The following is a 26,309-nucleotide window of genomic DNA, read 5'->3' as shown; positions in this document are numbered from 1 at the left end:
TGAGAAATGGAACTTTATAATAATCAATATGCCTAGAGCAACTTGTAAATTTATTCACAAAGCTTACACCAGAAGGTGTAATCATCTTTATATAACAATGTAGTATGTTACTTTTCTTTACTTGTTATGACTGTCCTCTTTGCACCCCTTATTTTTAAGTGCTTTATACGAGCAATTCAGTTTTGTAGTGACTAATAAGCCCGGTGGGCTGGGTGATGTGTTTGCTTTCTGATATTGTAATTGCCAATTTGTAAAATGTATATCACATGTCACTATAATAAACAACTTTTTACTTTTACTTAAGAAAGTGGGAACTATTTAAATTATATCCCTATCTCTGAAGTACCAACCAGAAACAGTCCCTGCAAGACAGTACAATCACATACATGTATTCATTCTAATTTGGTTTTGTCAAATTGATGGAATATTTATCATATTCTCTTGGTGAGCTGAGTTGAACTTAGTCCTGGTTACCCAGCCTCTTGTCACAGGGGGCTCTGCCTACAAGACCAACCCAAATGCAGATCTGGGTAAACGACATTCCAACTACCCCGCGACAGAAGTCACACAGTACATTTCTTACAAGGCCTATTTGTTATAATCAATATATATATATCAGTCACTTGAGAACTAATAATCTGTAGGGAAGGTACCCAAATCGTTCAGCCTGCAATGTTTGATGTGAAGTACTTCCCATGATGCATTGCTCCAGAGGCTACTTCCTGTGTGGGATAGTTGGAATCTCATTTCCCCAGACTCTCGTTTGAGGTGGTCTCGTAGGCAGGGCCCCCTAGTGGCAAGAGGCTGGGTAATCAAGACAAAGTTGAACCTGACCTGTGAATATCAACCTGTAGAGATACCAATATACCAAGGTATAAAGTTTCAGTAAGTTTATGGTACATGTACTACACTGACTGCATGTAGTGTTTCATGTGTTGACCTTTGGAATGTATATGTACATGTAGGACAAAAGGAATTTATTAAACAAAAAAACGGAACTTGGAGTCAAAAAATTATTTTTCTTGTTTTTAAAGGCAAAGTGCAGTGTAAGTAAGATAGGGATTATGATTTGATGGGTGGAGTCAATAAAAAGTTTGTGGGTAAGACAAATACTGTCATTTCATGTCATGTCTTTTGGTAGAATATATTTTGTTTTTGTGGTCTAGTTTTACATCATGCTAATCATGTAATCATGCTAGTCTTGATGCCAGTGTAGTTTATTTGACACTGTGTAGGACCTAGACTATGATCATGCATGTCCAGCAAGTGTTTATAAAGTACAAAATGTAGTACATGTATTATTTGTATATGTGTGTTAAATAATCCTTTACATACAGTACTAATCTTTACAGCCTAGTTATGGGTTTTGCAGACCAGAGTTGTGTAGTGGAAGGGCCCAACTATTGGAGGACCTGTAAAGCCATACTACCAAAACCAATATCTGTAAAGGTTTCATTGTGTATCCTATTTAGAATAAAATGACACAGAAACATAATTTGAATCATAAAACTACAGAAATTATTGTGAAATATTATTTTACACACAAAAATGTTAAGATAATGGGAAAAAATGACAGCGAGATCAACAAGCACCACTTGCCAAATTTGGGCAAAGTGTGCAATGCCATGACATGACAGAAAAAATTACTACACAGGTTCAATGCATGCACTCTCTCAAAGTTAATTCTTTGGCTTTGTAGTCAAATTTATCCAAATGAACTGTTACAGCTACATGTACAATTTTCTATTGATTTCCATTGGTCTAACAGACTACAACCTTATAAATTTGGTTGTCAAGATACAATGTTTGGTAGTCTATACATGTTTGCCTAAACTACTGCTAATTTGGTAGTGAAGATACAGTGTTTGGTAGTCAATACATGTATGCTAATTTCAAGTCCTGAATTGATACACATGCACATGTATGTCTATGCTAGAAGTATTTGTAAGGTACAGAGATGACATCGTGATTTATTACCTAGAACAAAGTAGAAAATGAATTATAACCTGTGAAACCCTGATGACAGACTGGTACAGTGGTAGTTTGATACCCTGTGACACTCTGATGACAGACTGGTATTTTCATACCCTGTGACACTGATGACAGACTGGTATTTTCATACCCTGTGACACTCTGGTGACAGACTGGTACTTTCATACCCAATAGATAATCATTATAATTCATCTACTGTCTAATCTGATGTACTTCATCACTTTTCTAAAATACATACTGTCATATAGTACATCTATATTGCAATTAATTGTTGGAGATGACTCATAGCACTTCACAATTGATGGGGCCTGTACATTAGAAGAGAGTTACCTTTATGCCCTCAATATATACCAAAGACTTGTGAGCTGTTAATCCTACTGAAAGTTAATAGTTTGTGTCAGGTGCAAAAATAATAATGATACATCATTTAGATTTTAGATGTTATAGACTTTCCTAGTATCTGAAAGGAGGATAGTGGACCATGGTAGCCAAATTATAGAAGAGGTTATCTTGGCAGATAAACAAACAAAAATCAAAGACAGAATGCTACGTGTATCTACATGTGTAGTCTGGAGGCTATCCATTCAGTAGTGTGGATGCCGATTATTTATACCATATAGGAACTAGACCACTTGTGTAGTGGCTTCAAAGGTCTCTGTGAAAAGAGATTCAATATCACAGATAAGATAGCCTCTAGACTAAACACTATCAAATACTTTAAAGTTTATATATGCAGTATTTATGAACCATTACTACTTCAGGCAGTATGTGTAAATCATTCATGTCTACAGTTACTGGTAAATTGAGATGATACACATGTAGATATGTCAGAAAAATCTGCATTGCATGTACATATACAACACACATATACACGTACTCGTGTATAGTAGGATAAGATTAGCCATTGTTCATTTAGGATGTATTCAATCTGAATAAAATCCGATGTACTGTACACTTGGCGATTTCTTTTTGACTGTTACGCTTTCTGTCATTTGTTCCTTTGTGAGCGCTCGTTACATACATCTGACATAACACCATTGGCGTCCCCAACCAAATCTCGTACTTATGAGTAGCCAATCAGAATCCGTCTTAATTACAATATATACACTCAACGTTCAAAATTGAAAGAAACAGAACCACCAAACAATAACGATAACATTGTTGACTGCGCTCTGAAGTACTATACCCGTATGTTTCAGTGAAATACGCGTTTTCATTCATTCATGAATTCACTCAGCGCTTTAGATTTGGTATGGGAATGCCTATGGTGTTGTGTCAGATGTATGTAATGAGTGCTCACAAAAGAACAAACGACAGTAAACGTAACAGCCAAAAAGAAATCACGCCATGTACACTACATCAGATTTTAATCAGATTGTGATGTATTCTATTCCCCAACATCCTAATACTCAATATGTACATTTGTATGTGTCTTGCTTCATACATGTGAGTTTCATACCTCACTATTCAATATACTTCTGTACAACCACTCTATAGTCTAATTCCTGACAACCGTGTTCCGATTTTACACTACGTTATCTTCATACATTACCGGAACACGGTTGTCAGGAACTAGACTACTCTGTGTACAACGTGAGACTGAAATATTTGCTGCAGGGTTTAATAGTTCTGTAATCAGTCGTGTGTTTACATGTAGCTAATGGTTAAAAGAGTATGATCAGTAATGAATCTCTCAGTGTATAGCGATTGAACTATTAGAAATTGTAAAGAAAACATTTTGAAATTTAACTATTTCTACATCAAGTCCAACAAAGGAACAAACCAAAATGATATACGAGTGTGATTCATATCAATGTAATGAAAGTTGATGGCCTCCAGCAGACATCACAATGTACTGGTTGATGTAGTGGAGCACTCGGCTACTGAATCCATTATACTGTGCATTGTAATTTTATGATTAATCACTTCATGTACATTGAGGAAAAGAAAGTGATTCACTATGCATGATGATGAGTAATACAGTAGGGTTTGCTAGGTCAAAGGTCAAGTTCAATTATTAAGCAGTGTCATCTAGGTATATGTATACAGTTTATATGATTCATTACATGAGTCATCAGGTCAAGGTCTTCAAATTCTGTTTATAAGGTCAAAGGTCAGATTTGCCACAGATAGCATAAGGTAGAGATAAGTAATAACAGGTTAGGAATTCTCTTCCTGATTGTTGGTTTGATTGTAAATGTATAATTTTTTGAGTTGTTAAGGTATGCTGATGAAGATAGATCATTAACAAGATTGATAACACCTAGCTATTATGAAAATTAAGTAAAAAGGAGGAAGGAAAAAGATATTGACAGATATACAGACAGACAGAGGTCGCAACAGACAGAAATACATGTACGGATAGATAGATATGGGGGGGGGGGATAAACAGACATACAGATAGACTGAGATTAGGGGAATCTAACAGCCATACATGTACATATACAGATACATGTATGTAGAAGTACATCTGAAAAAACAAGTTTTAACTTAAGGGAACACAGAAAAAAAAAGACTTTGAATGTATTCTGGATGATACTTTTGTCTTTATTTACTGCCTTTACATAATGTGTATTTTTTTTATATCTTTGATGATATTTATTCCGTTTATCTAATCTATAATCTTTGTGTGTGTTTATTTGCAGCCTCACAGCAGTGGTTGATTGACTTGTTACAGTGCATCTCTATGGATGACAGAGAGGACAATCCCCCAGCACCCCCTTTACGTATTGCCAGCACTATTAGACAAGACACTAAATCTTCCACCATGATAGTCGCAGGATCAAAACCCTTGCCTAGCACTCCAAATGAAGATACTATTAAGAGTAAGAAGAAGAAGAAGATGCCATGGCTACAGAACAAAAATGAGGACAAAGGTAATTTCCATGGTAACGTCAGTAACTAGGACTCGTAGAAGAGACAAATATTTTTAGTGTGGCTCAAAATGATGAAAAGTATTTATATGATTTCTTGTGAGAGAAAGGGAAACACCAAATTTTAGTGCATCACAACAAATTTCTGTCGTGAGCTTTCAATTTAAGTACTGTATCATTTAGCTACTGTCCAAATATCGATTTTGTTTGTCATGCAGTCATTCCGTCTTTAATGTAAACAAAGAGAAAAAGGAAAATTGAAGAAATAAAAATACTACAGATATGAGCATAATAAACTAATTGTAAGCGAAATGGTACAAATGAAGCACAAAGGAATAATAATACTATAAAACTACAAGAATATGACCATTTATAAAAAGAACTCTAAGGGTTGTGTATTTGCTATTGGTATTTTAACCTAGTACTACATGTACATGTTTAGGTACTAGTATTTTGTTGAACTTAACCGTTTATCTTTCAACTTTCTTAATGTTGCTCAACATCCAGGTTAAGTGGTGTTTCTGGTGTATGTGATAACAAAATCTAGGGGAGGGTATCATTTGTCATCACCACAGGACAGAGAACTATAATAACACAAAGTATCTGGGTTTTAACCACATTATAAAAAAGTCTAGTAAACCCGAATACATGTTTCTTTTATGATCAGCGCCCTCAACGGTAGGAAACAAAATCATCATACTTTTGTTTTTATCCACAGGAAAGCAAAAGCCAGAGATTTCATTGCCAACAAGCTTTGAACATACAGTTCATGTGGGCTTTGATGCTGAAACTGGTGAATTTACGGTAAGTACATGTAAACCCATGCAAATGAAGTATGGAGTATATTTTGGACAAATTAGTATATACTTCCTGTAACATTAAAGTTTTCATATTGTCTCTGCTTCACAAATCAACATTTTGATAGGTCATTCTAACCAGTGCTCAGGCCATCAAGCCTCTATGTATCAAATTCATGCCAGTGGCTACAATAATTCACCGATGGCATTCCAATATCAAAAGTCATTTACAGCAAACATTTGTTGTATATTTTATGGAGAATTAAATATTTCGGTTTAATACACATTTTCATACTGTCTTTATTCCCTACTTTTATTCACTTCAGAATTTTTAAAAATTTTGTTTCTTTCTTTTGTAGGGTATGCCAGAACAATGGGCTAGACTACTGCAAGCTTCCAACATTAGTAAATCAGAACAAAAGATGCATCCTCAGGCAGTGTTAGATGTGTTGAAATTCTACGACTCTTCCAGTAGTAAACCTAATGATGACAAATTTATGACTGTATCAAAAGCTAATCTTGTCCGTAAGTTTCATCTGTACATTTTCTGTAGTTGTACTTTGATTGGATTAACTACTGTAAACCTGGAAATTTTGGCAAAAGACTTACTACGTAAAGTTCAGATAACAGTAAAGTACGCATAGAAAGATCTAAGAATGACACACCACAATGAACCCAAAAAGGTGCCTTGAAAAATAGAATGGACATAGTTAGATAGTAGGGAATAACGTAAATAGTTTATTTATTACATTGGGTTCTAACAATCTGAGACAGAAAATAATTTCCTTCTCTCAATTGATGTTCATTACCTGAAACTTAACAAATACCAGAAGTAGACATGTATAAAACATGGATTGGATACCTGGTGTTATTGCTCTGATCAATTACTGACACTAGTTATGACTTGGTCTGAAACATTTCGTATTACTGAACAGACAAAGTTAACGCTATTTATCCTATTGTTGTAGTTGTTTGACCTTGTTTGAAACTTGTCACATTCCATATTACTGAACAAAGTTAACGCTATTTATCCTATTGTTGTAGTTGTTTGACCTTGTTTTAAACTTGTCTCATTCCATATTCCTGAACAGACAAAGTTAACGCTATTTATCCTCTTGTTGTAGTCATTTGACTTCACTGTCGTTATTATGTTGTCTTACAGCTGCAAGTTCAGACAAAGGAACTCTTCACGATACGTTCAGTAGTCATGTTGTTATATCACCTCCAGTAAGTAAGACTTCTTGAAATCATTTCCTGATATCATCACCCTCTGAATTGTCATTCATAAAACCAAGCTGGCAATTTTTTTTTTCAAAATTTGTGGAACATTTTTATACTGGAAGTGATATCACCAGTGAAATTACAAGACAGTGAGAAATGTCTTTAACTGCTTCACATTCTTTCAATACATATCTATTGATGAGAATTCTTTCGCAGTGTAGGATAGCACTATCATGCTTAGTCTTGTTGCTAAACCCCTCGGGCTATTCTGCTCACTGTGAAGGTGACTGCAGGTCACTACTGAGGTATCTGGTGTTTGCCCTCGATTGCACCTTTCAGGTGTTTGTCGTAACGGAAGAAAGCCCGAGGTCGAACAACTAGACTATCTCATGTTGTGATAAAATGAAAAACGTTATAATCTTCATATGTTTGATTTGGGGTCCATGTTTATAATATTTATATGTGTTAGTCACCTCTTGTGACTTCCTAATTTATGTTAAAAATCAATAAATCAGTAAAAAATAACTTGATCAATCATTTGATATTTTGGTTGACACCATGACTGACATACACGCCATGTACTACACTTACATTACTATGCATGTTTGAGTAAGTTGGCCTTCATTTTCTATGTTGACCCTCTAGTATGAGATAAATGCTATTAGAAGTACAAAGAATTATCAAAGTAGAACACATTATCTCCCATTATATGAGAATTTCCCAGTCTGAAGCATGTCAACATTGTCATGTCAACATTGCATATGAAAATAACAAGATAAATCGATATCTATTTTCTAGAAATCCAAACCACCAGAAGTTCCACAGATTCCTGATGAAAAAGATGAACATGAAAATGCTGCCCCACCTTCCATTCCACCAAGACCAGAACACACTAAATCAAAGGTGAGAATAGTTGTCTGGCATTCACTACCTAAAAGTTTCACACCAAAGAAATTTGACCAAAATTTATGAATTTTTTTTTAACTTTTTTAGCAAATTTCAACCCCAATTTAAGCTGAAATCAAAACTGATCGTTATCCTGTTGTATTAATTGAGACACTCTTTTTCGCTGAACTGAACTGAGGTTCAGTTGTGTTTAGGGTGAGTTCCATCTGATCATCAAAGTAAGGATGGAAGGTGAAAGAATAGTTGTAAGTTTAGGATTGATTTTGGTAGAAATATTACAACATGGGCAGCACTAAGGTTATTAACACTGAAATCTGAAACCTATTTAGACTGATAACACAAAAAGGGTAAAGGCAACAAACTATTTATTATAAAACAGATTAACTTCAAAGTGTGGGGTCAATAAATATCAATCAATGAGTTCACTTCAACACTATTCACTCTATAGTATTGGTAGCAATATTTTTAAGACACATACCAGCATGAATATCAAAATGTACCAGTGGCTTTCTCTTTCTGCTAAAGTTGAATGTTTGAGAAAAACTCAAGAAAACGTCATAGGTAGAGGTTGCTATCTTTTTCTGCTTAGAGTAGAATGTGTGAAAAATAACATGAACATCAACAGTTGTGGTAGCATCTCTTTTTTGTCAGAATCCACACTGAACACCAAATGGTAAAGGTAGCAATCTGTGTGTGGTAACATTCAATGTTTCCATGTGTAAAAGTTAGAATCCACACTGAACACCAAATGGTAAAGGTAGCAGTCTGTGTGTGGTAACATTGAATGTTCTAATGTTTCCATGTGTGGAAGTCAAAAACCACACTGAACACCAAATGGTAAAGGTAGCAATCTGTGTGTGGTATAACACTCTATGTTTTACAAAATAACACACCAAAAACACCAAATGGTGGAGGTAGCAATGTATTTTTTATGGCATAACTCTTGCCAACAAAAATCGGTAAATAAGAATAGATATTTGATACAGGTTATACAGGAGGATGAGATAGAGGAGATATTGAAACCTCCAACTATTGTACCAAGACCTGAACACACTAAATCAAGGGTGAGTTGGTCACATGTCAATCTGCAGTGTATTGCCATATTACAGGGGAACAATGTCTGTTAACATTTCCATTGTGTGTGAAATCTACCTAGGCTTGCAATTGAAAACAAATTCTGTCAATGTCTTTTTGACTGCAAGGCCATCACAGAAAATATGTAAGACGATCACACAAGATGGTCCAAAATATTTAACTTCATTGCAGTTTTTAGTCAGTACGAAAAACTATTTTGTAGCTCACCAGAATTCTAAGTCTTAGGTTTAGTAATGCCATGAAGATTAATAAATATTTAATTTAGTTCAGTCAGTTATTCTGCAAAGCCATTAGCATTCTTTGAAATAAGACATTCAAGATAATAAACTAATGATACTTGAAATATTTTCCTTGCCTAGGGCATGCATATAATCAATCTGATTAAAATCTGATGTAGAGAATATCGCTTGATTTCTGTATTTACCACTACATGTAATATTTATGATGTATTAAAATATACTATTTCTTTTTCTTGTTTCACCTCTCGACAAAATAAGATCCACAAAGTTTGATTATATTTCTAATTTGATATTCAGCAGAATTCTACTCCAAAACTTTAATTCCATTCAATTGCAAGTCTTTGTAGTGTTGTATAAATTAGTACAGAGCATGTCTTGTTGTCATGGTGTCAGTATCATCACCACAAATGATGGTTGCTAAGAGATGGCACTAGCTTTGGTGTTGTTATGGTTACCCTTCGTCTGCAAAGTGAACACTGCAATTTTTGGCATGTTATTACATCAAGGTTTTTGGTAATGATTGTGAATGGAGTTTTGTCACCAATGCTCACTTCCATCTCACTCATCTATATATTTTGGGTACCAAGTTGTTTGAGAATTGTTTTGTATGTTTTTAGTTGGATAAAGTAACTTCCATGTTGTTTAGTTAAGTGTAAATACATCAGCACATCTCATTAGAGATTTATCCATGTTAATAAATGAACACATTAAATGTAAACCAATTTCTAAAAAATGTTTATTTAAATAAAATGTATTTTGTGTGACTCTTTTCATAGTGTATTCAAGACTTCCTTCAGATCATTCCAAACCAGTTCAAATAAGTGTCATTGACACCTCATGCTGTGCTTTGAGAAGACAGTACAAGCTTGACAACATCCTGCCCACCCCACCTGTCATCCCACGAAAAAGAAATGAAAACCCATCTGTCTGGAACTCCACTAAGGCATACAATGTTTTTTGTCCAGAAACCTACATTTGAATAGTTTTGAGTGAAAATAGATAGAAAATACTTGAAGTATTTCATCATGCTAATGATCTGGCAGTGACCAGATGTGTTATTGTTACAACTACCTGTAGTCACAAAAACCAAATAAATATGTAAATAAATTAAACACTTATGTAATTGTATCTTCAATTCCTGAATGTCTATGTCTGTTGTAATCACAGAAGTTGTAAATTCTAGTAATCGCCATCAATTAGTTAACCAAATGAGATAGGTAAGGATATAGTGTTTGTACAGGTAGTGTGTTCATTTCCATTCCATCAGTAACAAACATGTCTTAACATGTGACTTGTAAACTCAGTGTTGTAACACTGCATTTAATTGGTGGATTTCTGACATATAATGCTGTATCAGCCAATCGTTCCTAATGTGTTAATTTTTTTTTTGCCATGAGTTAACTGCAGTCTAGTCAAAGCTGCCTTGACAGACTGAGCAAGTTTGCAAATCTAAGTAATGTGCACTTGTAAGTTAAATACACCCCTCACAGTTGAAGACCTCTCCAGTAAGCTGCACCTGTGTAGTACACTGGCATAATATGTACGATGATAACAGTCTTATTGGAGTGTTGGAATTTCACTTGGCAATATGTTGTTAAATTTACAGTTATATACAAGATCAGTAATAGATGTGCAGCCACAGCCAGACCCAACACCATCTAAGCCAAAGGAGAAATTTAAGAAAAAGAAAATGTCAGATGAAGAAATTTTGCAACGGTTACGTAAGTAATGATTGTAGTTTGTGTTGACAATTGTATGATTTAAAGATATGACAAGGACAACATAGTCTGTCATATTATTACCATTGTATTTCTTCCAACAATGGGAAATACAGGTAACACAAGAAGCCTTGTTTTCTAAAGACAAAGAGAAGAAATGGTGACAGCAAGTCAGTCATTTATCAAATATCATGAAATAGTTTGTAATGTCTGTACATAATACAAATACTGTCGTTCAACAGACTTTTGACCTAAACAAGGGTAAAATGATTTTTGGGTAATATAACTTCAGGGCATTTTCAGAATTAATTTGAATTGAATTATTTTTGTTATTATCAAATGACAATATATTAAAAGCAATGGCTGTGTAGAAGATATTATGGCCTGATTGATATTTTCCAACTTCTTCAATTGTTTGTTTTACAATGTCACTTTACAGGAACCATTGTCAGTGTTGGCGATCCAAAAAAGAAGTATACCAAATTTGAGAAAATTGGACAGGGAGCATCAGGAACTGTATACACCGCTATAGAGATATCAACTGGACATGAGGTATGATATTTATACATTGCTATAGATATATCAACTGGACAGGAGGTATGGTTGTCATAGTATTTAAACACCGCTATAGAGATATCACCAGGACAGGAGGTATGGTTGTCATAGTATTTATACACCGCTATAGAGATATCACCTGGACAGGAGGTATGGTTGTCATAGTATTTATACACTGTCATAGATATATCACCAGGACAGGAGGTATGGTTGTCATAGTATTTATACACCGCTATAGAGATATCACCTGGACAGGAGGTATGGTTGTCATAGTATTTATACACCGCTATAGAGATATCAACTGGACAGGAGGTATGGTTGTCATAGTATTTATACACTGTCATAGATATATCACCAGGACAGGAGGTATGGTTGTCATAGTATTTATACACTGTCATAGATATATCACCAGGACAGGAGGTATGGTTGTCATAGTATTTATACACTGTTATAGATATATCAACTGGACAGGAGGTATGGTTGTCATAGTATTTATACACTGTTATAGATATATCACCTGGACAGGAGGTATGGTTGTCATAGTATTTATACACTGTTATAGATATATCAACTGGACAGGAGGTATGGTTGTCATAGTATTTATACACTGTCATAGAGATATCTCCTGGACAGGAGGTATGGTTGTCATAGTATTTATACACTGTTATAGATATATCTCCTGGACAGGAGGTATCATTGTCCATAGTATTTATACACTGTTATAGAGATATCACCTGGACAGGAGGTATAGTTGTCATAGTATTTATACACTGTTCCTACCAATACCATCATGAGTTTATTTCGGTTTATAGATATACTTTTCATCCAACAAAAACGATATTCTGATTGCAAGTTTGCTGTCATCATAAAGCATCTAGTAGTATTACAGACTCGATTTGGGTTGGGAAAAATTACACTCACATTACCTACCAGCCGGCTACCAGATGTATAATTTATGGCCCTATACTGTATTCATGTATTCTATTTATCTGTCTAATGACATCTCTAACCATTTAACCAACCAATTAGCTAATTGTTGTAATTTGCATCTAATTAGCTTCTTTACCAGTGACCCTTTAACCTGTTTACCTGTCACCCACACTACTCTTGTCTACCTGTGTACTATTGAAAGTAAATTTTCATCGATACCGACACTTTTAATATTGCCCAAGCAATCCAGTCGGGAAAAATGCTTTCATGCTATTACCCAATGTGCCCTCTAATGATAGCCAAATTTTGTTGTTCTAGGTCAAAATGATAAAAACTGGCATTTCTTGTCAGTCACCACAAAGTAAGAAATAGGGGAACATTAAATTTTGGTGTGTCAGTGGCACGTCAGATTGGCTTAGAGGGCACACTGACTATTACCTATCAGATGTATGTTCATGGCCCTACACTAAATTCATGTGTTCTATTTGTCCAGCTAATGATAGTCTAGACACTGTCTGCTGCGTTAAATGTCAATATTCAAAGCCACAGATAGCCAATAGACTAAGCTAATAACTTCTCTCACCAATTAATGAATTTACGTAGGTGTAACAGGTTGTAATCCCTGCAAGTACTCTTAATGAGTCAACATTCAGATTATGTCATGTTGTTAAGGCTATTGAGGATACAAGACCTGATTGTGTGATTATTTTTCTAAATTTCCATTCTTTTAAAGTAATTATGCATTTCATATTTTGATTTTTTCCCCTAGGTGGCTATAAAACAGATGAATCTACAACAACAGCCAAAGAAAGAGTTGATCATCAATGAAATCCTTGTCATGAGAGAGAATAAACATGCCAATGTTGTCAATTATTTGGACAGTTATTTAGTAGGTGAAGAACTCTGGGTAAGTGATCATCCTTTCCAGTAAACACCACCCTTTAGTGATTAGAGAGTAAACATAAACAAAGTCAATACCCCCCTCTAGTGATGAGCACAGGCCAACATAACACATGTCAATTTCTTGTCAATTTACTACTTATGGAATTAACACTGCCCTCTAGTGATGAGACAAGGTGAACATTACAAATATGTCAATTCTTAGCTAAATGCTTCAGTCATTAACTTTTGAATGAACACTGCCCTCTAGTGATGAGACAAGGTTAGTAATGACACTTTTCTGGATCTCTTAGTTATTACTTTGCATTTCATTAGTTCCCCCTGGAGTACAAATTCCCAATTTAGCAGTTTCAGGTAAAGCTTTCGTTGTTTACCCCATGCCATGTAAAATGATATGTCAAGGAGAAAGATATAACTTGGAAAGTCAGTGATTTAGTAATAATGGTAGTGGTGATAACAGTATTGGTTTTGTTTGACACTTTCCCGTACACAGCTTTACAATTATTATCCATGGTATAGACCAATAATGGCACAACAAACCTCTTAGCTTTAATTCCCTAGAGCATACACTCTTACAGCTGCAACCATTTAGGCATATGGGATTAAATTCGTCTGTCATACTAAGTCCTAAATTGCACAATTGGGTTCACCAGGACATATACATGGTTCAGACATACCAAAGGTGTTTAGTCATTCAGAAACAAATGTTAGCAGTGAAGCTCAGACCAACAACTTTCATGTGAAAGTAGGACAGATTTCCGATGTGTCAACCATTCATAAGTTGTCAAGTACTCAAATTAGGACCATTCTTTATTTTTACCAGGTTGTCATGGAATTTTTAGCTGGTGGTTCATTAACTGATGTTGTCACGGAAACCTGTATGGATGAAGGACAAATAGCAGCTGTTAGTAGAGAGGTAAGGTGGTTGGATTGCCCCAGACAGGACAGTACAGCATACATGTATAGTAACACCTCATAACTTATAGCTTAGAGACGAGCCGTTGGATTCGAGTCTGAAGACCTAATGCTCAATGAAGATCCTAGATGAAACTTCAAATTTAAACAAAGCCACCCAGACGGTCATTAACATCATGTCTTTGTTAATCAATCACACAAGTCTGCCCATATCCAAAATATATATATTTGTAAGCTCAGGATGCTACTTATACACTATTTATGTCATTCTAACAATTAGGTGTTTACTCATTTTTCAGATGACACAAAATAATACAGCTAAAACGTTCAGATCTGGCCCTTTTATCAACTTATTCAAATCTAATATTATTTTGATTTGTCTGTCCACAGTGTCTACAAGCATTGGAGTTCCTTCACATTAATCATGTCATACACAGAGATATTAAAAGTGATAATATCCTACTTGGAATGGAGGGTATGGTCAAACTAAGTAAGTAATCACCACTCTCACAAAATAGCTAAAGCAAAATAATATAACACTCTATAAGACATTATCCGTCAAGCACCGCAGTAAAGAGGCTAGTGGTTTTATAATATGTAGCCACCAACATACTCTAGGCAAATCAACTACAACCTATCACAACTCACGCCTTGAATTGTACCTGCAATATTTTACTTAAAGAAACATCAGCCCCAAATATGGGCACAATCTCTTATTGACCTAGCTACTTGTTAGTTGAGATGTAATGTAGAATATAAGAGAAAATCTTTTTGCAAGACATCCATTGTAAGGTAAAAGATAAATGTTGTAGTAGACTAGTAAGTTATATACTAAGATTAAATCATATTTGGGTGAATATTTAGAATACACACATACCTTTCCTTCTTATGTGTATCACAAATAACATGTTGCAATAAAAGTTATACTGAAGTAATGCAAAGTTGTTACATGTAATGTTGCCGAAGTGTTTCACCTATTTTGTGTTAAGAACATTGTAGGAAGTTTGAACCTAGCACTGCATATGTATCCACAAGGACATAAACTCATTTGTCTGAATGATATGATCATAATTAATACTACTAACTATTTTATCATTCTCTGTTTTGCAGCTGATTTTGGTTTCTGTGCTCAGATAACTCCTGAACAGAACAAACGTACCACCATGGTAGGAACTCCATACTGGATGGCACCTGAAGTTGTTACAAGGAAACAATATGGACCTAAAGTGGATATCTGGAGTTTAGGGATTATGGCCATTGAAATGGTTGAAGGAGAACCACCTTATCTCAATGAAAATCCTTTGAGGGTGAGATACTACAAGCAATATTTTTAAAAATGGAAATAACAATGCATACCGTCAAAGAATTTTAAAACAAGTTTTTTACTGATGAATCATATCAGCAGAATATACTATAATAGCCCTGTTCCTGGTTCCAAGATGCATTGCGCGTCTTCCCATACAACTCTACGTATACTGTACGTGCAGCGGGTTTGCATGGCTAAGCAGAGGGATGGTTGTCACCTGACTGTACCCTGGGTTTATCCATTTCTGTTATTCATGGTGTTTAGTTTTCTGTATAATCACTCACAAATTTCAACATGTCTTTCTATCACTTAACAATGAAAAAGTTATTTCAAATGTAATAGAAAGTATCAGATTGTGTAGAAGATTGTACTGTTTGTTTCTTTCTGCCATGTTTTGATAACTTATGATTTAACTTGATATTTGACGTTGTCATCTACAGGCTCTGTATCTTATAGCAACCAATGGAACTCCACAGTTGCAAAATCCAGAAAGACTCAGTCCTGTTTTTAGAGATTTCTTGGCACAGTGTTTGGAAATGGATGTAGACAAAAGAGCGTCAGCTTCAGAATTACTTCACGTTAGTGTCTTTTTACATCAATACACACACACATACACATACACATACACACACACACACACGGCAAGTATGAACTTTGACCTTTTGTATCGGCATGGTGATTGGTAGATGTACAGGAATGGAAGGCTGTGAGAACAATAGACAGCTGTTCTTTTGTTTTAACACATTGACCATTGGTGGTGTTTGCCTTAAATCTCCCATCCTTCTTCAGAAAGGAAATATCATTCTCAGGTACTGCAATGGTGAGGTGATTGTCAAGGGATAAATAGGGCTACAAACTCACCTCACATATATAAATCACTATTTGACAAATGGATGTTTTTTTTAACCAATTTACAAATTTATGTCTGTAAACAATAAACAATAGAACAATGTTACATAAGTCAGCACACAAGGTTAGTCTCTCAGTTTACAAGTAAAGAGTGCAATAAAATCCCAAATTGTCCTTTGTGCAATTGACTGTGAGGGCACTTTTCTTCCTGTTTGTGTGTCCCATGGGGGTATGACCTAAATAGTGTAATAAAATCCACAATTGAAAATAGTCATTCATGTTAATGGCTCATCTTCAAGGTTCTGCCACTTTGGGCATCACACGAAAGAGTGTGTTGCAATGGCTACCCCAGTCCAATCATGCAGCTGTTTGTGTTTTTTATGAAAACTTATTATTGATAAAGCATTCATTTTGAAATATCAGCAGACAAGATTGTTTATAATATTTATGTACATCCATGTAATGATACAGTCAATATTAAAAGTTTTTAGAACCTGTGAATGTAGATATATGAAAAAGCACATCTTACAAATTAAAACTATCATTGATTCAACATATAAACGATGATTGCTAGAAGCATAACAATCATATTCTATCTTTCTCTATTATTTACAGCATCCATTCTTGAAGTGTGCAAAGCCACTGGCAAGTATTCATCCACTTATAGTAGCAGCAAAAGAGGCAGCTCAAAGGCACTGACCTACCTGAAACTTGTATGCACTCCCACTCTACCCACAATACTTTGAGGTACCCTGTTCCTGGGTGGTATAAGTCATTTATCAGTCTATGTATTAAGGCAATCATTGGTGCTTATTATAAGGAATCGTTTTTTGAAGTAGAATACTGTAACTACTAATATATCTGTTACTGAATCACGTTTCTGTGCTCCTTAAATCTCAAAATATTGATTGATATAGTTTGAAAAAAAGATTTGATGACAAAGTTGAATCATGTGTGAGTCCAATGACAGACATTATCAACTGAGACCAAATTTGATAAATACTGAGAAATGGGAATAAATTTAGTGATTTATGAAATATCTGAAACTGAATTTTGCTAGGAAAGCAAAGCAATATTTGTACTGTGATGTAATTCAATGATTTCAAAACATTGAAATATAGAATACTGGTATTCCTTCTCAGTGCTTTCCCAAGTCCTGAGAATGTTGGGTGGATGTCCAATACTGTAAACCTGGATATTTTCACTAAAGACTTATTTTTGCTTATATCACTGGAAATAAAAAAATGAAAAATTACGTAGTGCGCCAAATGCCTTCTTGTACATGCACCTGTCTGGTAATTAGTAGTCTTGGAGGACTAGCTGAAGACTATAAAATCATAACATTTTCCAGTGGTGAAAATATCTAGGTTTACTGAGGTTTAGATTTTGACAGAATACACAGCATTTGTTGTTGAATCTACAAAATACACAATGTACTTTCATCTAATTTTCTCACAAAACATAAAATTATTGCTACGTGCAGTGCAATCTGGCCCCAACCCACCTCAAGGTAATCGTCCCGTGAAAGTTCAAGAACAGACAAGATTATATAGCCATAGTATGTTGTTAAGTAAGACACTTTAAATACAAAAATAAAAAAGAGTTATTTGAAGGAAATTCTGTCCAACTCATCAGTCGTACTTCTCCTTTCGTAAAGAGATCAATATTTGATATATGCAACATAACAAGAAATACTTACTCCTTGTATGTTCAAGTAATAGGTATAGATCATCACTGTATGCAAATTGTTTTCCATATTTGGTAACTGCCATCTCCTCTCAGCCAACTAGATTACAGGTAAAATCAAGGCAGAACAGGATTGGTCTGCACTGTCATGTGACATGTAAATTCTATTTTGCCATATTTGGAAACTGTCAGCTCATAGCAGCCAATCAGATAACAAAAGATACTGATAGCAGTGCAGGATTGGTTAGTATTGTCATGTGACTCCCCTCGCTTAGTTATAAATGGTAACTTTTGATTAAGTATAAAACTATTTACTTATATTACTTTTGCGTGTAGAAATTTTGCAGCAGTTTGTCACACATAGGTGTACATTTTTATCAGGTTGTCAACAGTATTATATTCATAATATTACATAACGCAAATGTGCTGTACAATTTAAATTAAACTTTGAAAAAAAAAACTGCTTACAAACTGACTTTCAAGTGATTCAGTTTTCATTGAAAACAATGATTTGCTGCTTTTGTTTGAACTGTTTATTCTCTCAATCGGAGAACTTACGCATTTATGCAGAAAAGCTTTGGATGAAAAATGCATCATAGATGATTGTTTGCAAAGAGGTAACAGAAAAATTAGGGAAACAAAATTAGTGAAAATAGCTCCCAAGTGAGAGAGAAAACAGATATACACACTTCATATGAATCGTGTAGTATTTGTGTGTTACTTCTTTTTTATGTAAAAATGTCCATGAAGTTTTTCAGAACTGATAATATAGATACAAAGTAGCTAAAATATTGTGACTTGTTGCAGTGGAAAGTTGAAATTCAGTACTCGATATGCCGGATTGTGAATGTGAAATTTTGAGAATGGCTTTCATATCTTGCTGTATGAGAGTCTTTTAATGACTCTCCAGAACCCAAAGTTAATGATCATGTGTTTATTTCCTGGAGTGGTGTCCCTCTTTAACATTGTTTATTGAATATACATGTCTACTTTGAAATGCAAATATTGCCAATGATTTATCAGCATCTGAACAAACACTAGTAAAACAAACAAACAAACAAACAAAGTTGTACTGCACCTTTTGCTTATTTTGTAAGAACTTTTACGTACAAGCTGTGTCATATTATTATATAAGGTATTTTTTGTAGCTTTATTATTCGTAAATGCCATGTAACAGATGGCACCAGAATTAGGACCAATCTGTGTCTGTAAATATCTGCATGGCTGAATCGGTGTCTGTAAATATCTAGCTGATGGATCGTAAAGAGAAATAGAAAGTTTTGAAAATATTTCTAAACATGGAACAGAATCAAACTGTTTTGCAAAGGTTTTGAAAAACGTGGTGTGAGAAATGTGGTAGGACTTTGGTTCCTTGTACCATCACTTTTTGGGGCACCCTGGTAAAATAACGTAGGAATTGATGGTAGATTTTACCTGTGTGTTTGCATTACTCTTACCAAAAATACTATATTAGTGTTTTAACTCAAATAGTGGAGTAAAGAAAACACAGCATCTGTGTTCAAATAGTGTATTCAGAGTTTAAATTGATACTGAATTGACAATAGTGTTTGAAAAAGTACGCCATAACTCAGAACTCAGTAAGGTACTGTAATTATTTGTATACACCATTTTTACACTTTGCCATTTAATCGTAAAAACTGCTTGCATCTTTTTAAAAATTGTGATACATAATAGCAGACTAGTCATCTTGAAGCTAACACATACCTAATTTAATAAAACTATTATAGTGTAATTACACTCACTATTGGGTGATGTTTCTGATACTTACCCTAAGGGGTCTTTTTAGTGTTTTACACTACTTTGATTACAGAGTTATTACCCCCACGTAAACCAGGGCACTGTTATCACCCACTTTTGCAATCTATCTTAGTTTGCCGATAACATACTTTCCATAGTTGTATATCAACAATAATTTAGTTTGTGTCTATCTTAGTTTGCCGATAGCATACTTTCCATAGTAATATTCCTTCTGCAGTTTGGTGGACCCATCAAACTATAGTAACATACATGTACCCAAACTAGAAGATTAAAGTGGTCATATGGATGAGGATTTGATATTTTTGGGGGACTTTTGATTTATAAAATAATTTTATCATGGCTTCCTATTTGAAAAATCAATGTGAAGCAACATATACCAAGTCTGTGTTTGTAACTCATTACATTACAAAAGCATAATAAACATGTAAAATGTTTGTTATTGTATGTACAATAAACTTTTTACACATTTATTTATTTATTTTTTGCAATGTATTGAGTTATAAACACAGACTTGGTATATGTTGTTTCACATTATTTTTTTCAAATAGGAAGCCATGATAAAATTGTTTTATAAATTAAAAATCCAAAATAAATATCCAGTCCTCTTTTACAAGAGTTTATTTTATAGCTAACCACTTAAGGTCCACTATATTGCAGTGTTTGGCAAGTGTTTCATAAAAACTATAAAATCTTTTTGATGAATAATAAAGTTTACATTACAGTGACTGCCAAAATCATATAATTACATTACATTGAATTATTACATTGTTCAGAGCAGGTACACATAGTTTCAGGATGAAGTTATCAGTATGAACATTAAAAATTGTCTGTTGTCTTTTCAGACTTACTACTTACCTTAGACAGCACATACACTACCATATATCATCATGTATATATGGAGAACTTTGTCTTACAAGCAGAACTTTTTTTATACAGTAAAATGTGTTTTCGGTGTGCACAAATTGAGATAATTAGAGTGAGCCTGTAAAAAGTTCATTATTCTGTGTTTTGAAAGTGTTTAATCTTCAACTCATGTTTGTCAACTGTTTGATTTTGTTGTGTCAGTTTCGTTCATTTGCTGCATATATGTGTTTGTCAGAGATTTGAAGGATATAGCATAGAAATTTTATGAGTAATTCACATAGAACTTAAAATCACAGTCCATTTATTACATAGCAAGACTGTGTTTCTTTCAGGATACTTTGGGAGACTGGTATGTTCCTTGTAAATGATCTGCCATAGAATCAGAAGTATGTTAACACTTCTGTGCATGCCAAGATCTATAACAAGACTTCCTTTTGAATCATTCTAGACACACTGTCACTTCCAATATGGAGTCCATGCTGAAATCAGCCAATCAGCTTCCAACAACTAATACGTCATGCACATTTATGCAGACCTTAAACTTTGCTTCTTAGCTATCTCAAACTGGTGAATGAACATTAAGAATTATGTGTGACGAATAATAAAGACAATGTAACTGGTATATAAGTTTTAGATTATTGGACTTTTGTATGCAAATTTCATAATTGTGGCCGTATACCAAATTTTATATCTATTTTTGCAGAAACCCCAGCATGCTACGTATTATGTATGATAGTATAGTATATAGAATATAGACAGTTAGAAATAACTATGATAAGTTAGTTTAGAGGACAGACAAGATCTCTACAGTAGCTTTATTATCTTGAAATAATCACAGAATAAAGAAACTTGTCAATAGGAAGAATGTTTTCGTCTGTGTCTTTATTATAGCGTAGGTACGCACATACAGACAGACAATTACATACATGCACACATATACATACGTACACATTACATACATACATAAATAAATATGTATGTACACACACATATATGCAAGAAATACATTAGAAATTTGCTTATCAAATAATGATAAACACATTTACTGTGACTAACAGTAACAAGATTTTTTATCTTTAGGCCTAAACAAAGAAATGGTGTGGTTCCGATTACGCTCAATTTTAGAATAGGTGGGGTAGGTAGGGTCGACAGTGAAAAAAATAGGTGCCACGGTTCGGGTAACCAGAACCAAACCATTTTCTTTTCTAGGCTTTAGCATCCAAAGTGAATGAGAAAGAACTGGAATATTAATGTTGATAACAAAGTTGATCAAAATTCAGTTCATTGATAAAGACCATCCCAAGGTTCACACTCACAAATCAACTATGAGCTATTTAATAAACTAACATCTTTTTCACCACATAACTTTGGCAGGGATGTTGGTTTATGAATAATTACACCAAATATGTGTTAACTCCACAAAAACGTGCGTGAGGGTTTCCGTCCTAAGCCTATGGTTCATTGTGATTGGTTAGAAACAGTGGCAAAAGAGACACTAGTCTTGCTGCTGCCAGACTCGTGTGAATACCGTCCCTCAGCTTTGTAAGGCCGCGAGAAGTGAGGGGTGAGTTGTGAGGACAGCCCCCTAGTCGAGACGGACAAGTCCCTCACTTCTCGCGGCTTCGCCGCTTGGGGCGCACTTCGCCTTACAAAGAGACGATAGTCGCTAGTCTAGAGAGACTAAAGAGACACCTGTTGCCGCCATACAGTATAGATATGTATGATTTCCGATCCTTTGAACCATTTTTGAGGTCTCCTCCACATAAACCCCAAAATAGTCACACATTATTTTGAAATTAAATAGTTAAAAAGTTAACAATACAGAGTTGTGCGTTATACGATAGCATATACGTCAAGATAATTCAGTATTTTAATTGTGTCTAAAAACGTATAATTCACAAATGAGACAAGAGGAAGTTAAACAATTTTAATAGTAAATGGACATGATAAACACCAAATATATACAAATATTGTACCTTTGTACTTTATACGACAGTTGAAAATAAGCTTTCAGCTGACCATAGACCCTACACGAGGGTCTATGAGATGACGAAGAGAGACACAAATTAAAACTTTTTTGCAACATGTTGATATAAGCACAGACAAGTTGTCTGTGATACAAACTACTGTATGGTCGGACGTTAATCTTACTTATGTAAAGTACTCCGGCGTTTCCACAGTCACTTGTAAGCTAATATTCTATTCCAGGGTTATAATATTCTATTCTAGGATAATCACAATACAGAATAGTGACGTCATTAGGTATTTACCAATACTCAAAAAATACCGTCAGCGATGGGGCTTCCATGATCTTGCTGTTTACATTTTGGGGGCTTTCAGTGTTGACGCCATCTTTAACAGGATGGTTAGATTCGTACAACAGATGATGTAATTGTTTTAGTTTGTCTTTCTAAGTAAGCTGCTTTCTGCAGTAATAAGTTCAGTCGAACTTAATGGCCTTGTAAAATACCATGCTGCGTTGTTTTGCTTCTTCGGGTGTGTAAATTGGGTGATAGTCAAGATGTTTGCGAGCACCGCTGTAGTTGAAGTAGTGGTCGTGTTTCATGTAGTACAGCGATCCTCTGGTAAAAGGGATTTTGATTCTTTTAATGGGCGACAACAGAAAACAAAATATTTCAAGAAACAAAGCGACCAGGTACATCACCCAGAATGGAATGGAGTAGTTGGAAACTTTGTGCCCTCGTGCTTCTATAAATGGTTTGCAGAAATCGAAAACGTTCTGTGGTGGTGTGTCGTCCATTATGAAAAACGCTTTGCCATCTACCGATGTTGCATCAACGTCCTCCCCTAGTATATCTTGTCTGACGACAGCCTTTAATTTTCGCATCGCCAAAAGGTGTGCCCAGGCCACGTTCCCAGCGTATGCTTCTTGGAACACGGCTTGTGGATCCCCAAATCGTACCATAATGCCCTTGTTATCATGAGCGCTTCGGATACCCGCTGTAACTCCATGTTGGTCGCCTTCTCCGTATATTGGGCAAGGACGCAAAGCAATTGTTCTTAAAAAGCCCCCATTTCGTAATGTGGCCTTATTTGCATCTAGTACCACTTTTTCTCCCTCGTATTTCGTTTTAGCATAGTAGTATAAGAATTTGTTGGGGGTCTTCGCAGTTGCATCGTTGACATTTCGAATGGGCTCAAAACCAACTGCCACATCTTGAGAACTTGTTTGTACTAAGATGTTGATGTTATTACTGATGCAGGCCCTTACCATATTTTCAACGACTTTAACATTTACGGCGTACATCTTCGTTCTGTCTTGTGCTGTACCAACATCTACGTAGGCAGCTGTGTTGAAGATAACGTCGACATTTGTATTTTTACAAATTCTGTCGATGTTTTCAAACTTGGTAAGATCGCATTGATAATGACGAAGCTTGGCGTTCTTTGTTTCGGGTTCAAGTCCAGCGATCCATTTAAACGGCTGTACGTCCACGGTGATTATTTCAGAAACATCATCACACTTCGTTAACAGTAGTCGAACGATGTGCTGCCCAAGAAATCCGGCCCCACCTGTCACTATGACAGCATCACCACTTTGAAGGGATGGTCGCTCCATCTCGGTGTACGCTGAGCTCATCTAGGAACGAATCTTGAAATGATATCGAGGAAAGACAGTCTGGAATGCACAAAACAGTGGTTACATATATACAATGTGTAATTTGTTTTGCAGGAATCGCCATGTGAACACGATACACACAAAGTGACAATGTCGGTCACGTTCACCTCCTAACATGTGTTTCACCTTGCCATAGTGAAGTCCCCGTTCATGTCTGCCTCTGTACACGTGAGATTCACCTTTGTATTTCTTTCCTTTCTAGTTTCTTAAAGTGTTGATCAACCTCCCTCCCCTCTGTCTGTCTGTCTGTCTGTCTGTCTGTCTGTCTGTCTGTCTGTCTGTCTGTCTGTCTGTCTGTCTGTCTGTCTGTCTGTCTGTCTGTCTGTCTGTCTGTCTGTCTGTCTGTCTCTCTCTCTCTCTCTCCGTCTGTACATGTTTTTTTTTATCAACAAGAAATATTACGTGTCATACTAATAGTAATGTTAGAAATATATGTAACGGAAAGTTGTACAGGCCAAAAAGTGTTACTCTTTTGTGTGGTCTTTGTTTTTGTATTTTTATGTGCCCTTGGACCCCCCCCCCCCCATGCTGGAGAAACTGACCAGTCCCTGGGTTTGACTGTCAACTGGGATGGAATAATATAAGACAATAGTAGACTGCATGAAGACGTTTATCATATCGGGCAAAGAGCAGTTGGAAGTTGACAAGATTTATATGTACCTTGTATGCTATAACATCGCATCGTATTCAAACAACATGCACGCAAGTACAGCTACGTGATTAGAACTATTAAACTACAGTCATTCCCCCCCCCACACACACACACACCGATAAAAAATAAAATACTTTGAAAAATTTTTTTGTTAATTTTCTATTTTCGATTAATAAACCTTATTTAACCTTGAAAAAAAGCCTGGTTAAATTTTTTTAAAAAGAAGTCTCCACGCAACCACGTGTATTAACAAATAAACAAAAAATAATGATATCTAGTGAAAATTATATATATATAATTTTTTTATTATCACGTGACATGCAATTCACGTGTCACCAACCACCCGTCACTAGATATCAATCGTCGTGTTAGATTGTGTTATTTTCAGATTTAACAAATCGATGTTCATTTGACGAATATTTCCTAATTTGAATATATGATTTAGAGTTGATATATTATCGGAAAATGTGTTGATACATTACCGGACTATCGGACAAAACATGGCGGGGAAGGGCTTGTTGCAATTATCGATTCTAATTAATTATATACCAGTACATTATAATTGGTAAGTTTTAAGTACAATGTCAGCTTAATATTACATTACTGGTTACTACATTACTGGTTACTACATTATCAGTGTAACACGATCTTGCTTTTGCACTTGAAAACTACTTACTAGAAAATCGAATTTAACGGTTGAAACAAATAAATGCATAATAATAATAATAATAATAATAATAATAATAATAATAATAATAATAATAATAATAATAATAATAATAATAATAATGGTGGGTTCTTATATAGCGCTTTCCCACTCCGTGCTCAAAGCGCTTTACAATTATTACCCCTGGCTCGGATCAGAATAGCACAACAGCCCTTTAGTCTTCCTCAACTCCCCGGGGAGCATACAATCCATTGCAGCCATTCAAGCGCATAGGATTAAAGCCTTCACATACATCCTACCAGGTCCCCCAGTTATACAGCTGAGTTGACTGAGGCACAGTCGTGGTTCAAAACTTGCCCAAGGACTTTACAGCAGGGGCTCGAACTTGCAACCTGTAGATTCCAAGCCGGTCACGCTAGCCCATCATGACTCCAACTTGTTGACTCATGTATCAACTAATCTTAGATAACTCAATCTCTGGACAAGCTTATGGCGAGCATTGACCTGTTTTAACCCTTGTTCTGAGTCTAAACCAGTGTTTGCATTAAATTCATTCCATTGTCTGTTGAAGTGTTCGATAAATCAAACTATATCACGCGTCACTTCACCACGCGTGCTGCTGTGAGTCATGGGTTCATTGCATGAACTGTTTTATGCAACCAGTACTAGGTAGGAACCAATCAGTAACTGGACATTGTATACTTCAAAGTGGCCATATAATAATT

General features: G+C 35.2%; 2 protein-coding genes across 2 annotated transcripts in view; one reads left to right on the top strand and one right to left on the bottom strand.

Annotated features, from left to right (window-relative positions):
• Positions 1-21,478, top strand: part of LOC144442811 (serine/threonine-protein kinase PAK 3-like) — a 35,061-nt gene extending 13,583 nt beyond the window's left edge. The window contains exons 2-14 of the mRNA XM_078132184.1: positions 4,638-4,868; positions 5,584-5,669; positions 6,022-6,187; positions 6,825-6,889; positions 7,682-7,786; positions 10,730-10,844; positions 11,281-11,393; positions 13,096-13,233; positions 14,050-14,142; positions 14,532-14,631; positions 15,252-15,448; positions 15,888-16,025; positions 16,912-21,478. Of these exons, the coding sequence (XP_077988310.1) occupies positions 4,679-4,868; positions 5,584-5,669; positions 6,022-6,187; positions 6,825-6,889; positions 7,682-7,786; positions 10,730-10,844; positions 11,281-11,393; positions 13,096-13,233; positions 14,050-14,142; positions 14,532-14,631; positions 15,252-15,448; positions 15,888-16,025; positions 16,912-16,995 (1,590 nt within the window). The 5' untranslated portion in view covers positions 4,638-4,678 and the 3' untranslated portion in view covers positions 16,996-21,478. The remainder of the gene's footprint in view (positions 1-4,637; positions 4,869-5,583; positions 5,670-6,021; positions 6,188-6,824; positions 6,890-7,681; positions 7,787-10,729; positions 10,845-11,280; positions 11,394-13,095; positions 13,234-14,049; positions 14,143-14,531; positions 14,632-15,251; positions 15,449-15,887; positions 16,026-16,911) is intronic.
• A 1,587-nt stretch (positions 21,479-23,065) lies between these two features.
• On the bottom strand, positions 23,066-24,205 carry LOC144442648 (3 beta-hydroxysteroid dehydrogenase/Delta 5-->4-isomerase type 1-like). The gene has a single exon (XM_078132027.1). It carries the CDS (start codon positions 24,203-24,205, stop codon positions 23,066-23,068), a length of 1,140 nt encoding a protein of 379 aa, XP_077988153.1.
• Positions 24,206-26,309: the final 2,104 nt, after the last annotated feature.

The sequence above is a fragment of the Glandiceps talaboti genome, chromosome 11 (genome assembly GCF_964340395.1).
Source record: "Glandiceps talaboti chromosome 11, keGlaTala1.1, whole genome shotgun sequence".
NCBI lineage: Eukaryota > Metazoa > Hemichordata > Enteropneusta > Spengelidae > Glandiceps > Glandiceps talaboti.
Note: the sequence above shows the minus strand (reverse complement) of the source record. Positions and strands in the feature narration are given on the sequence as shown.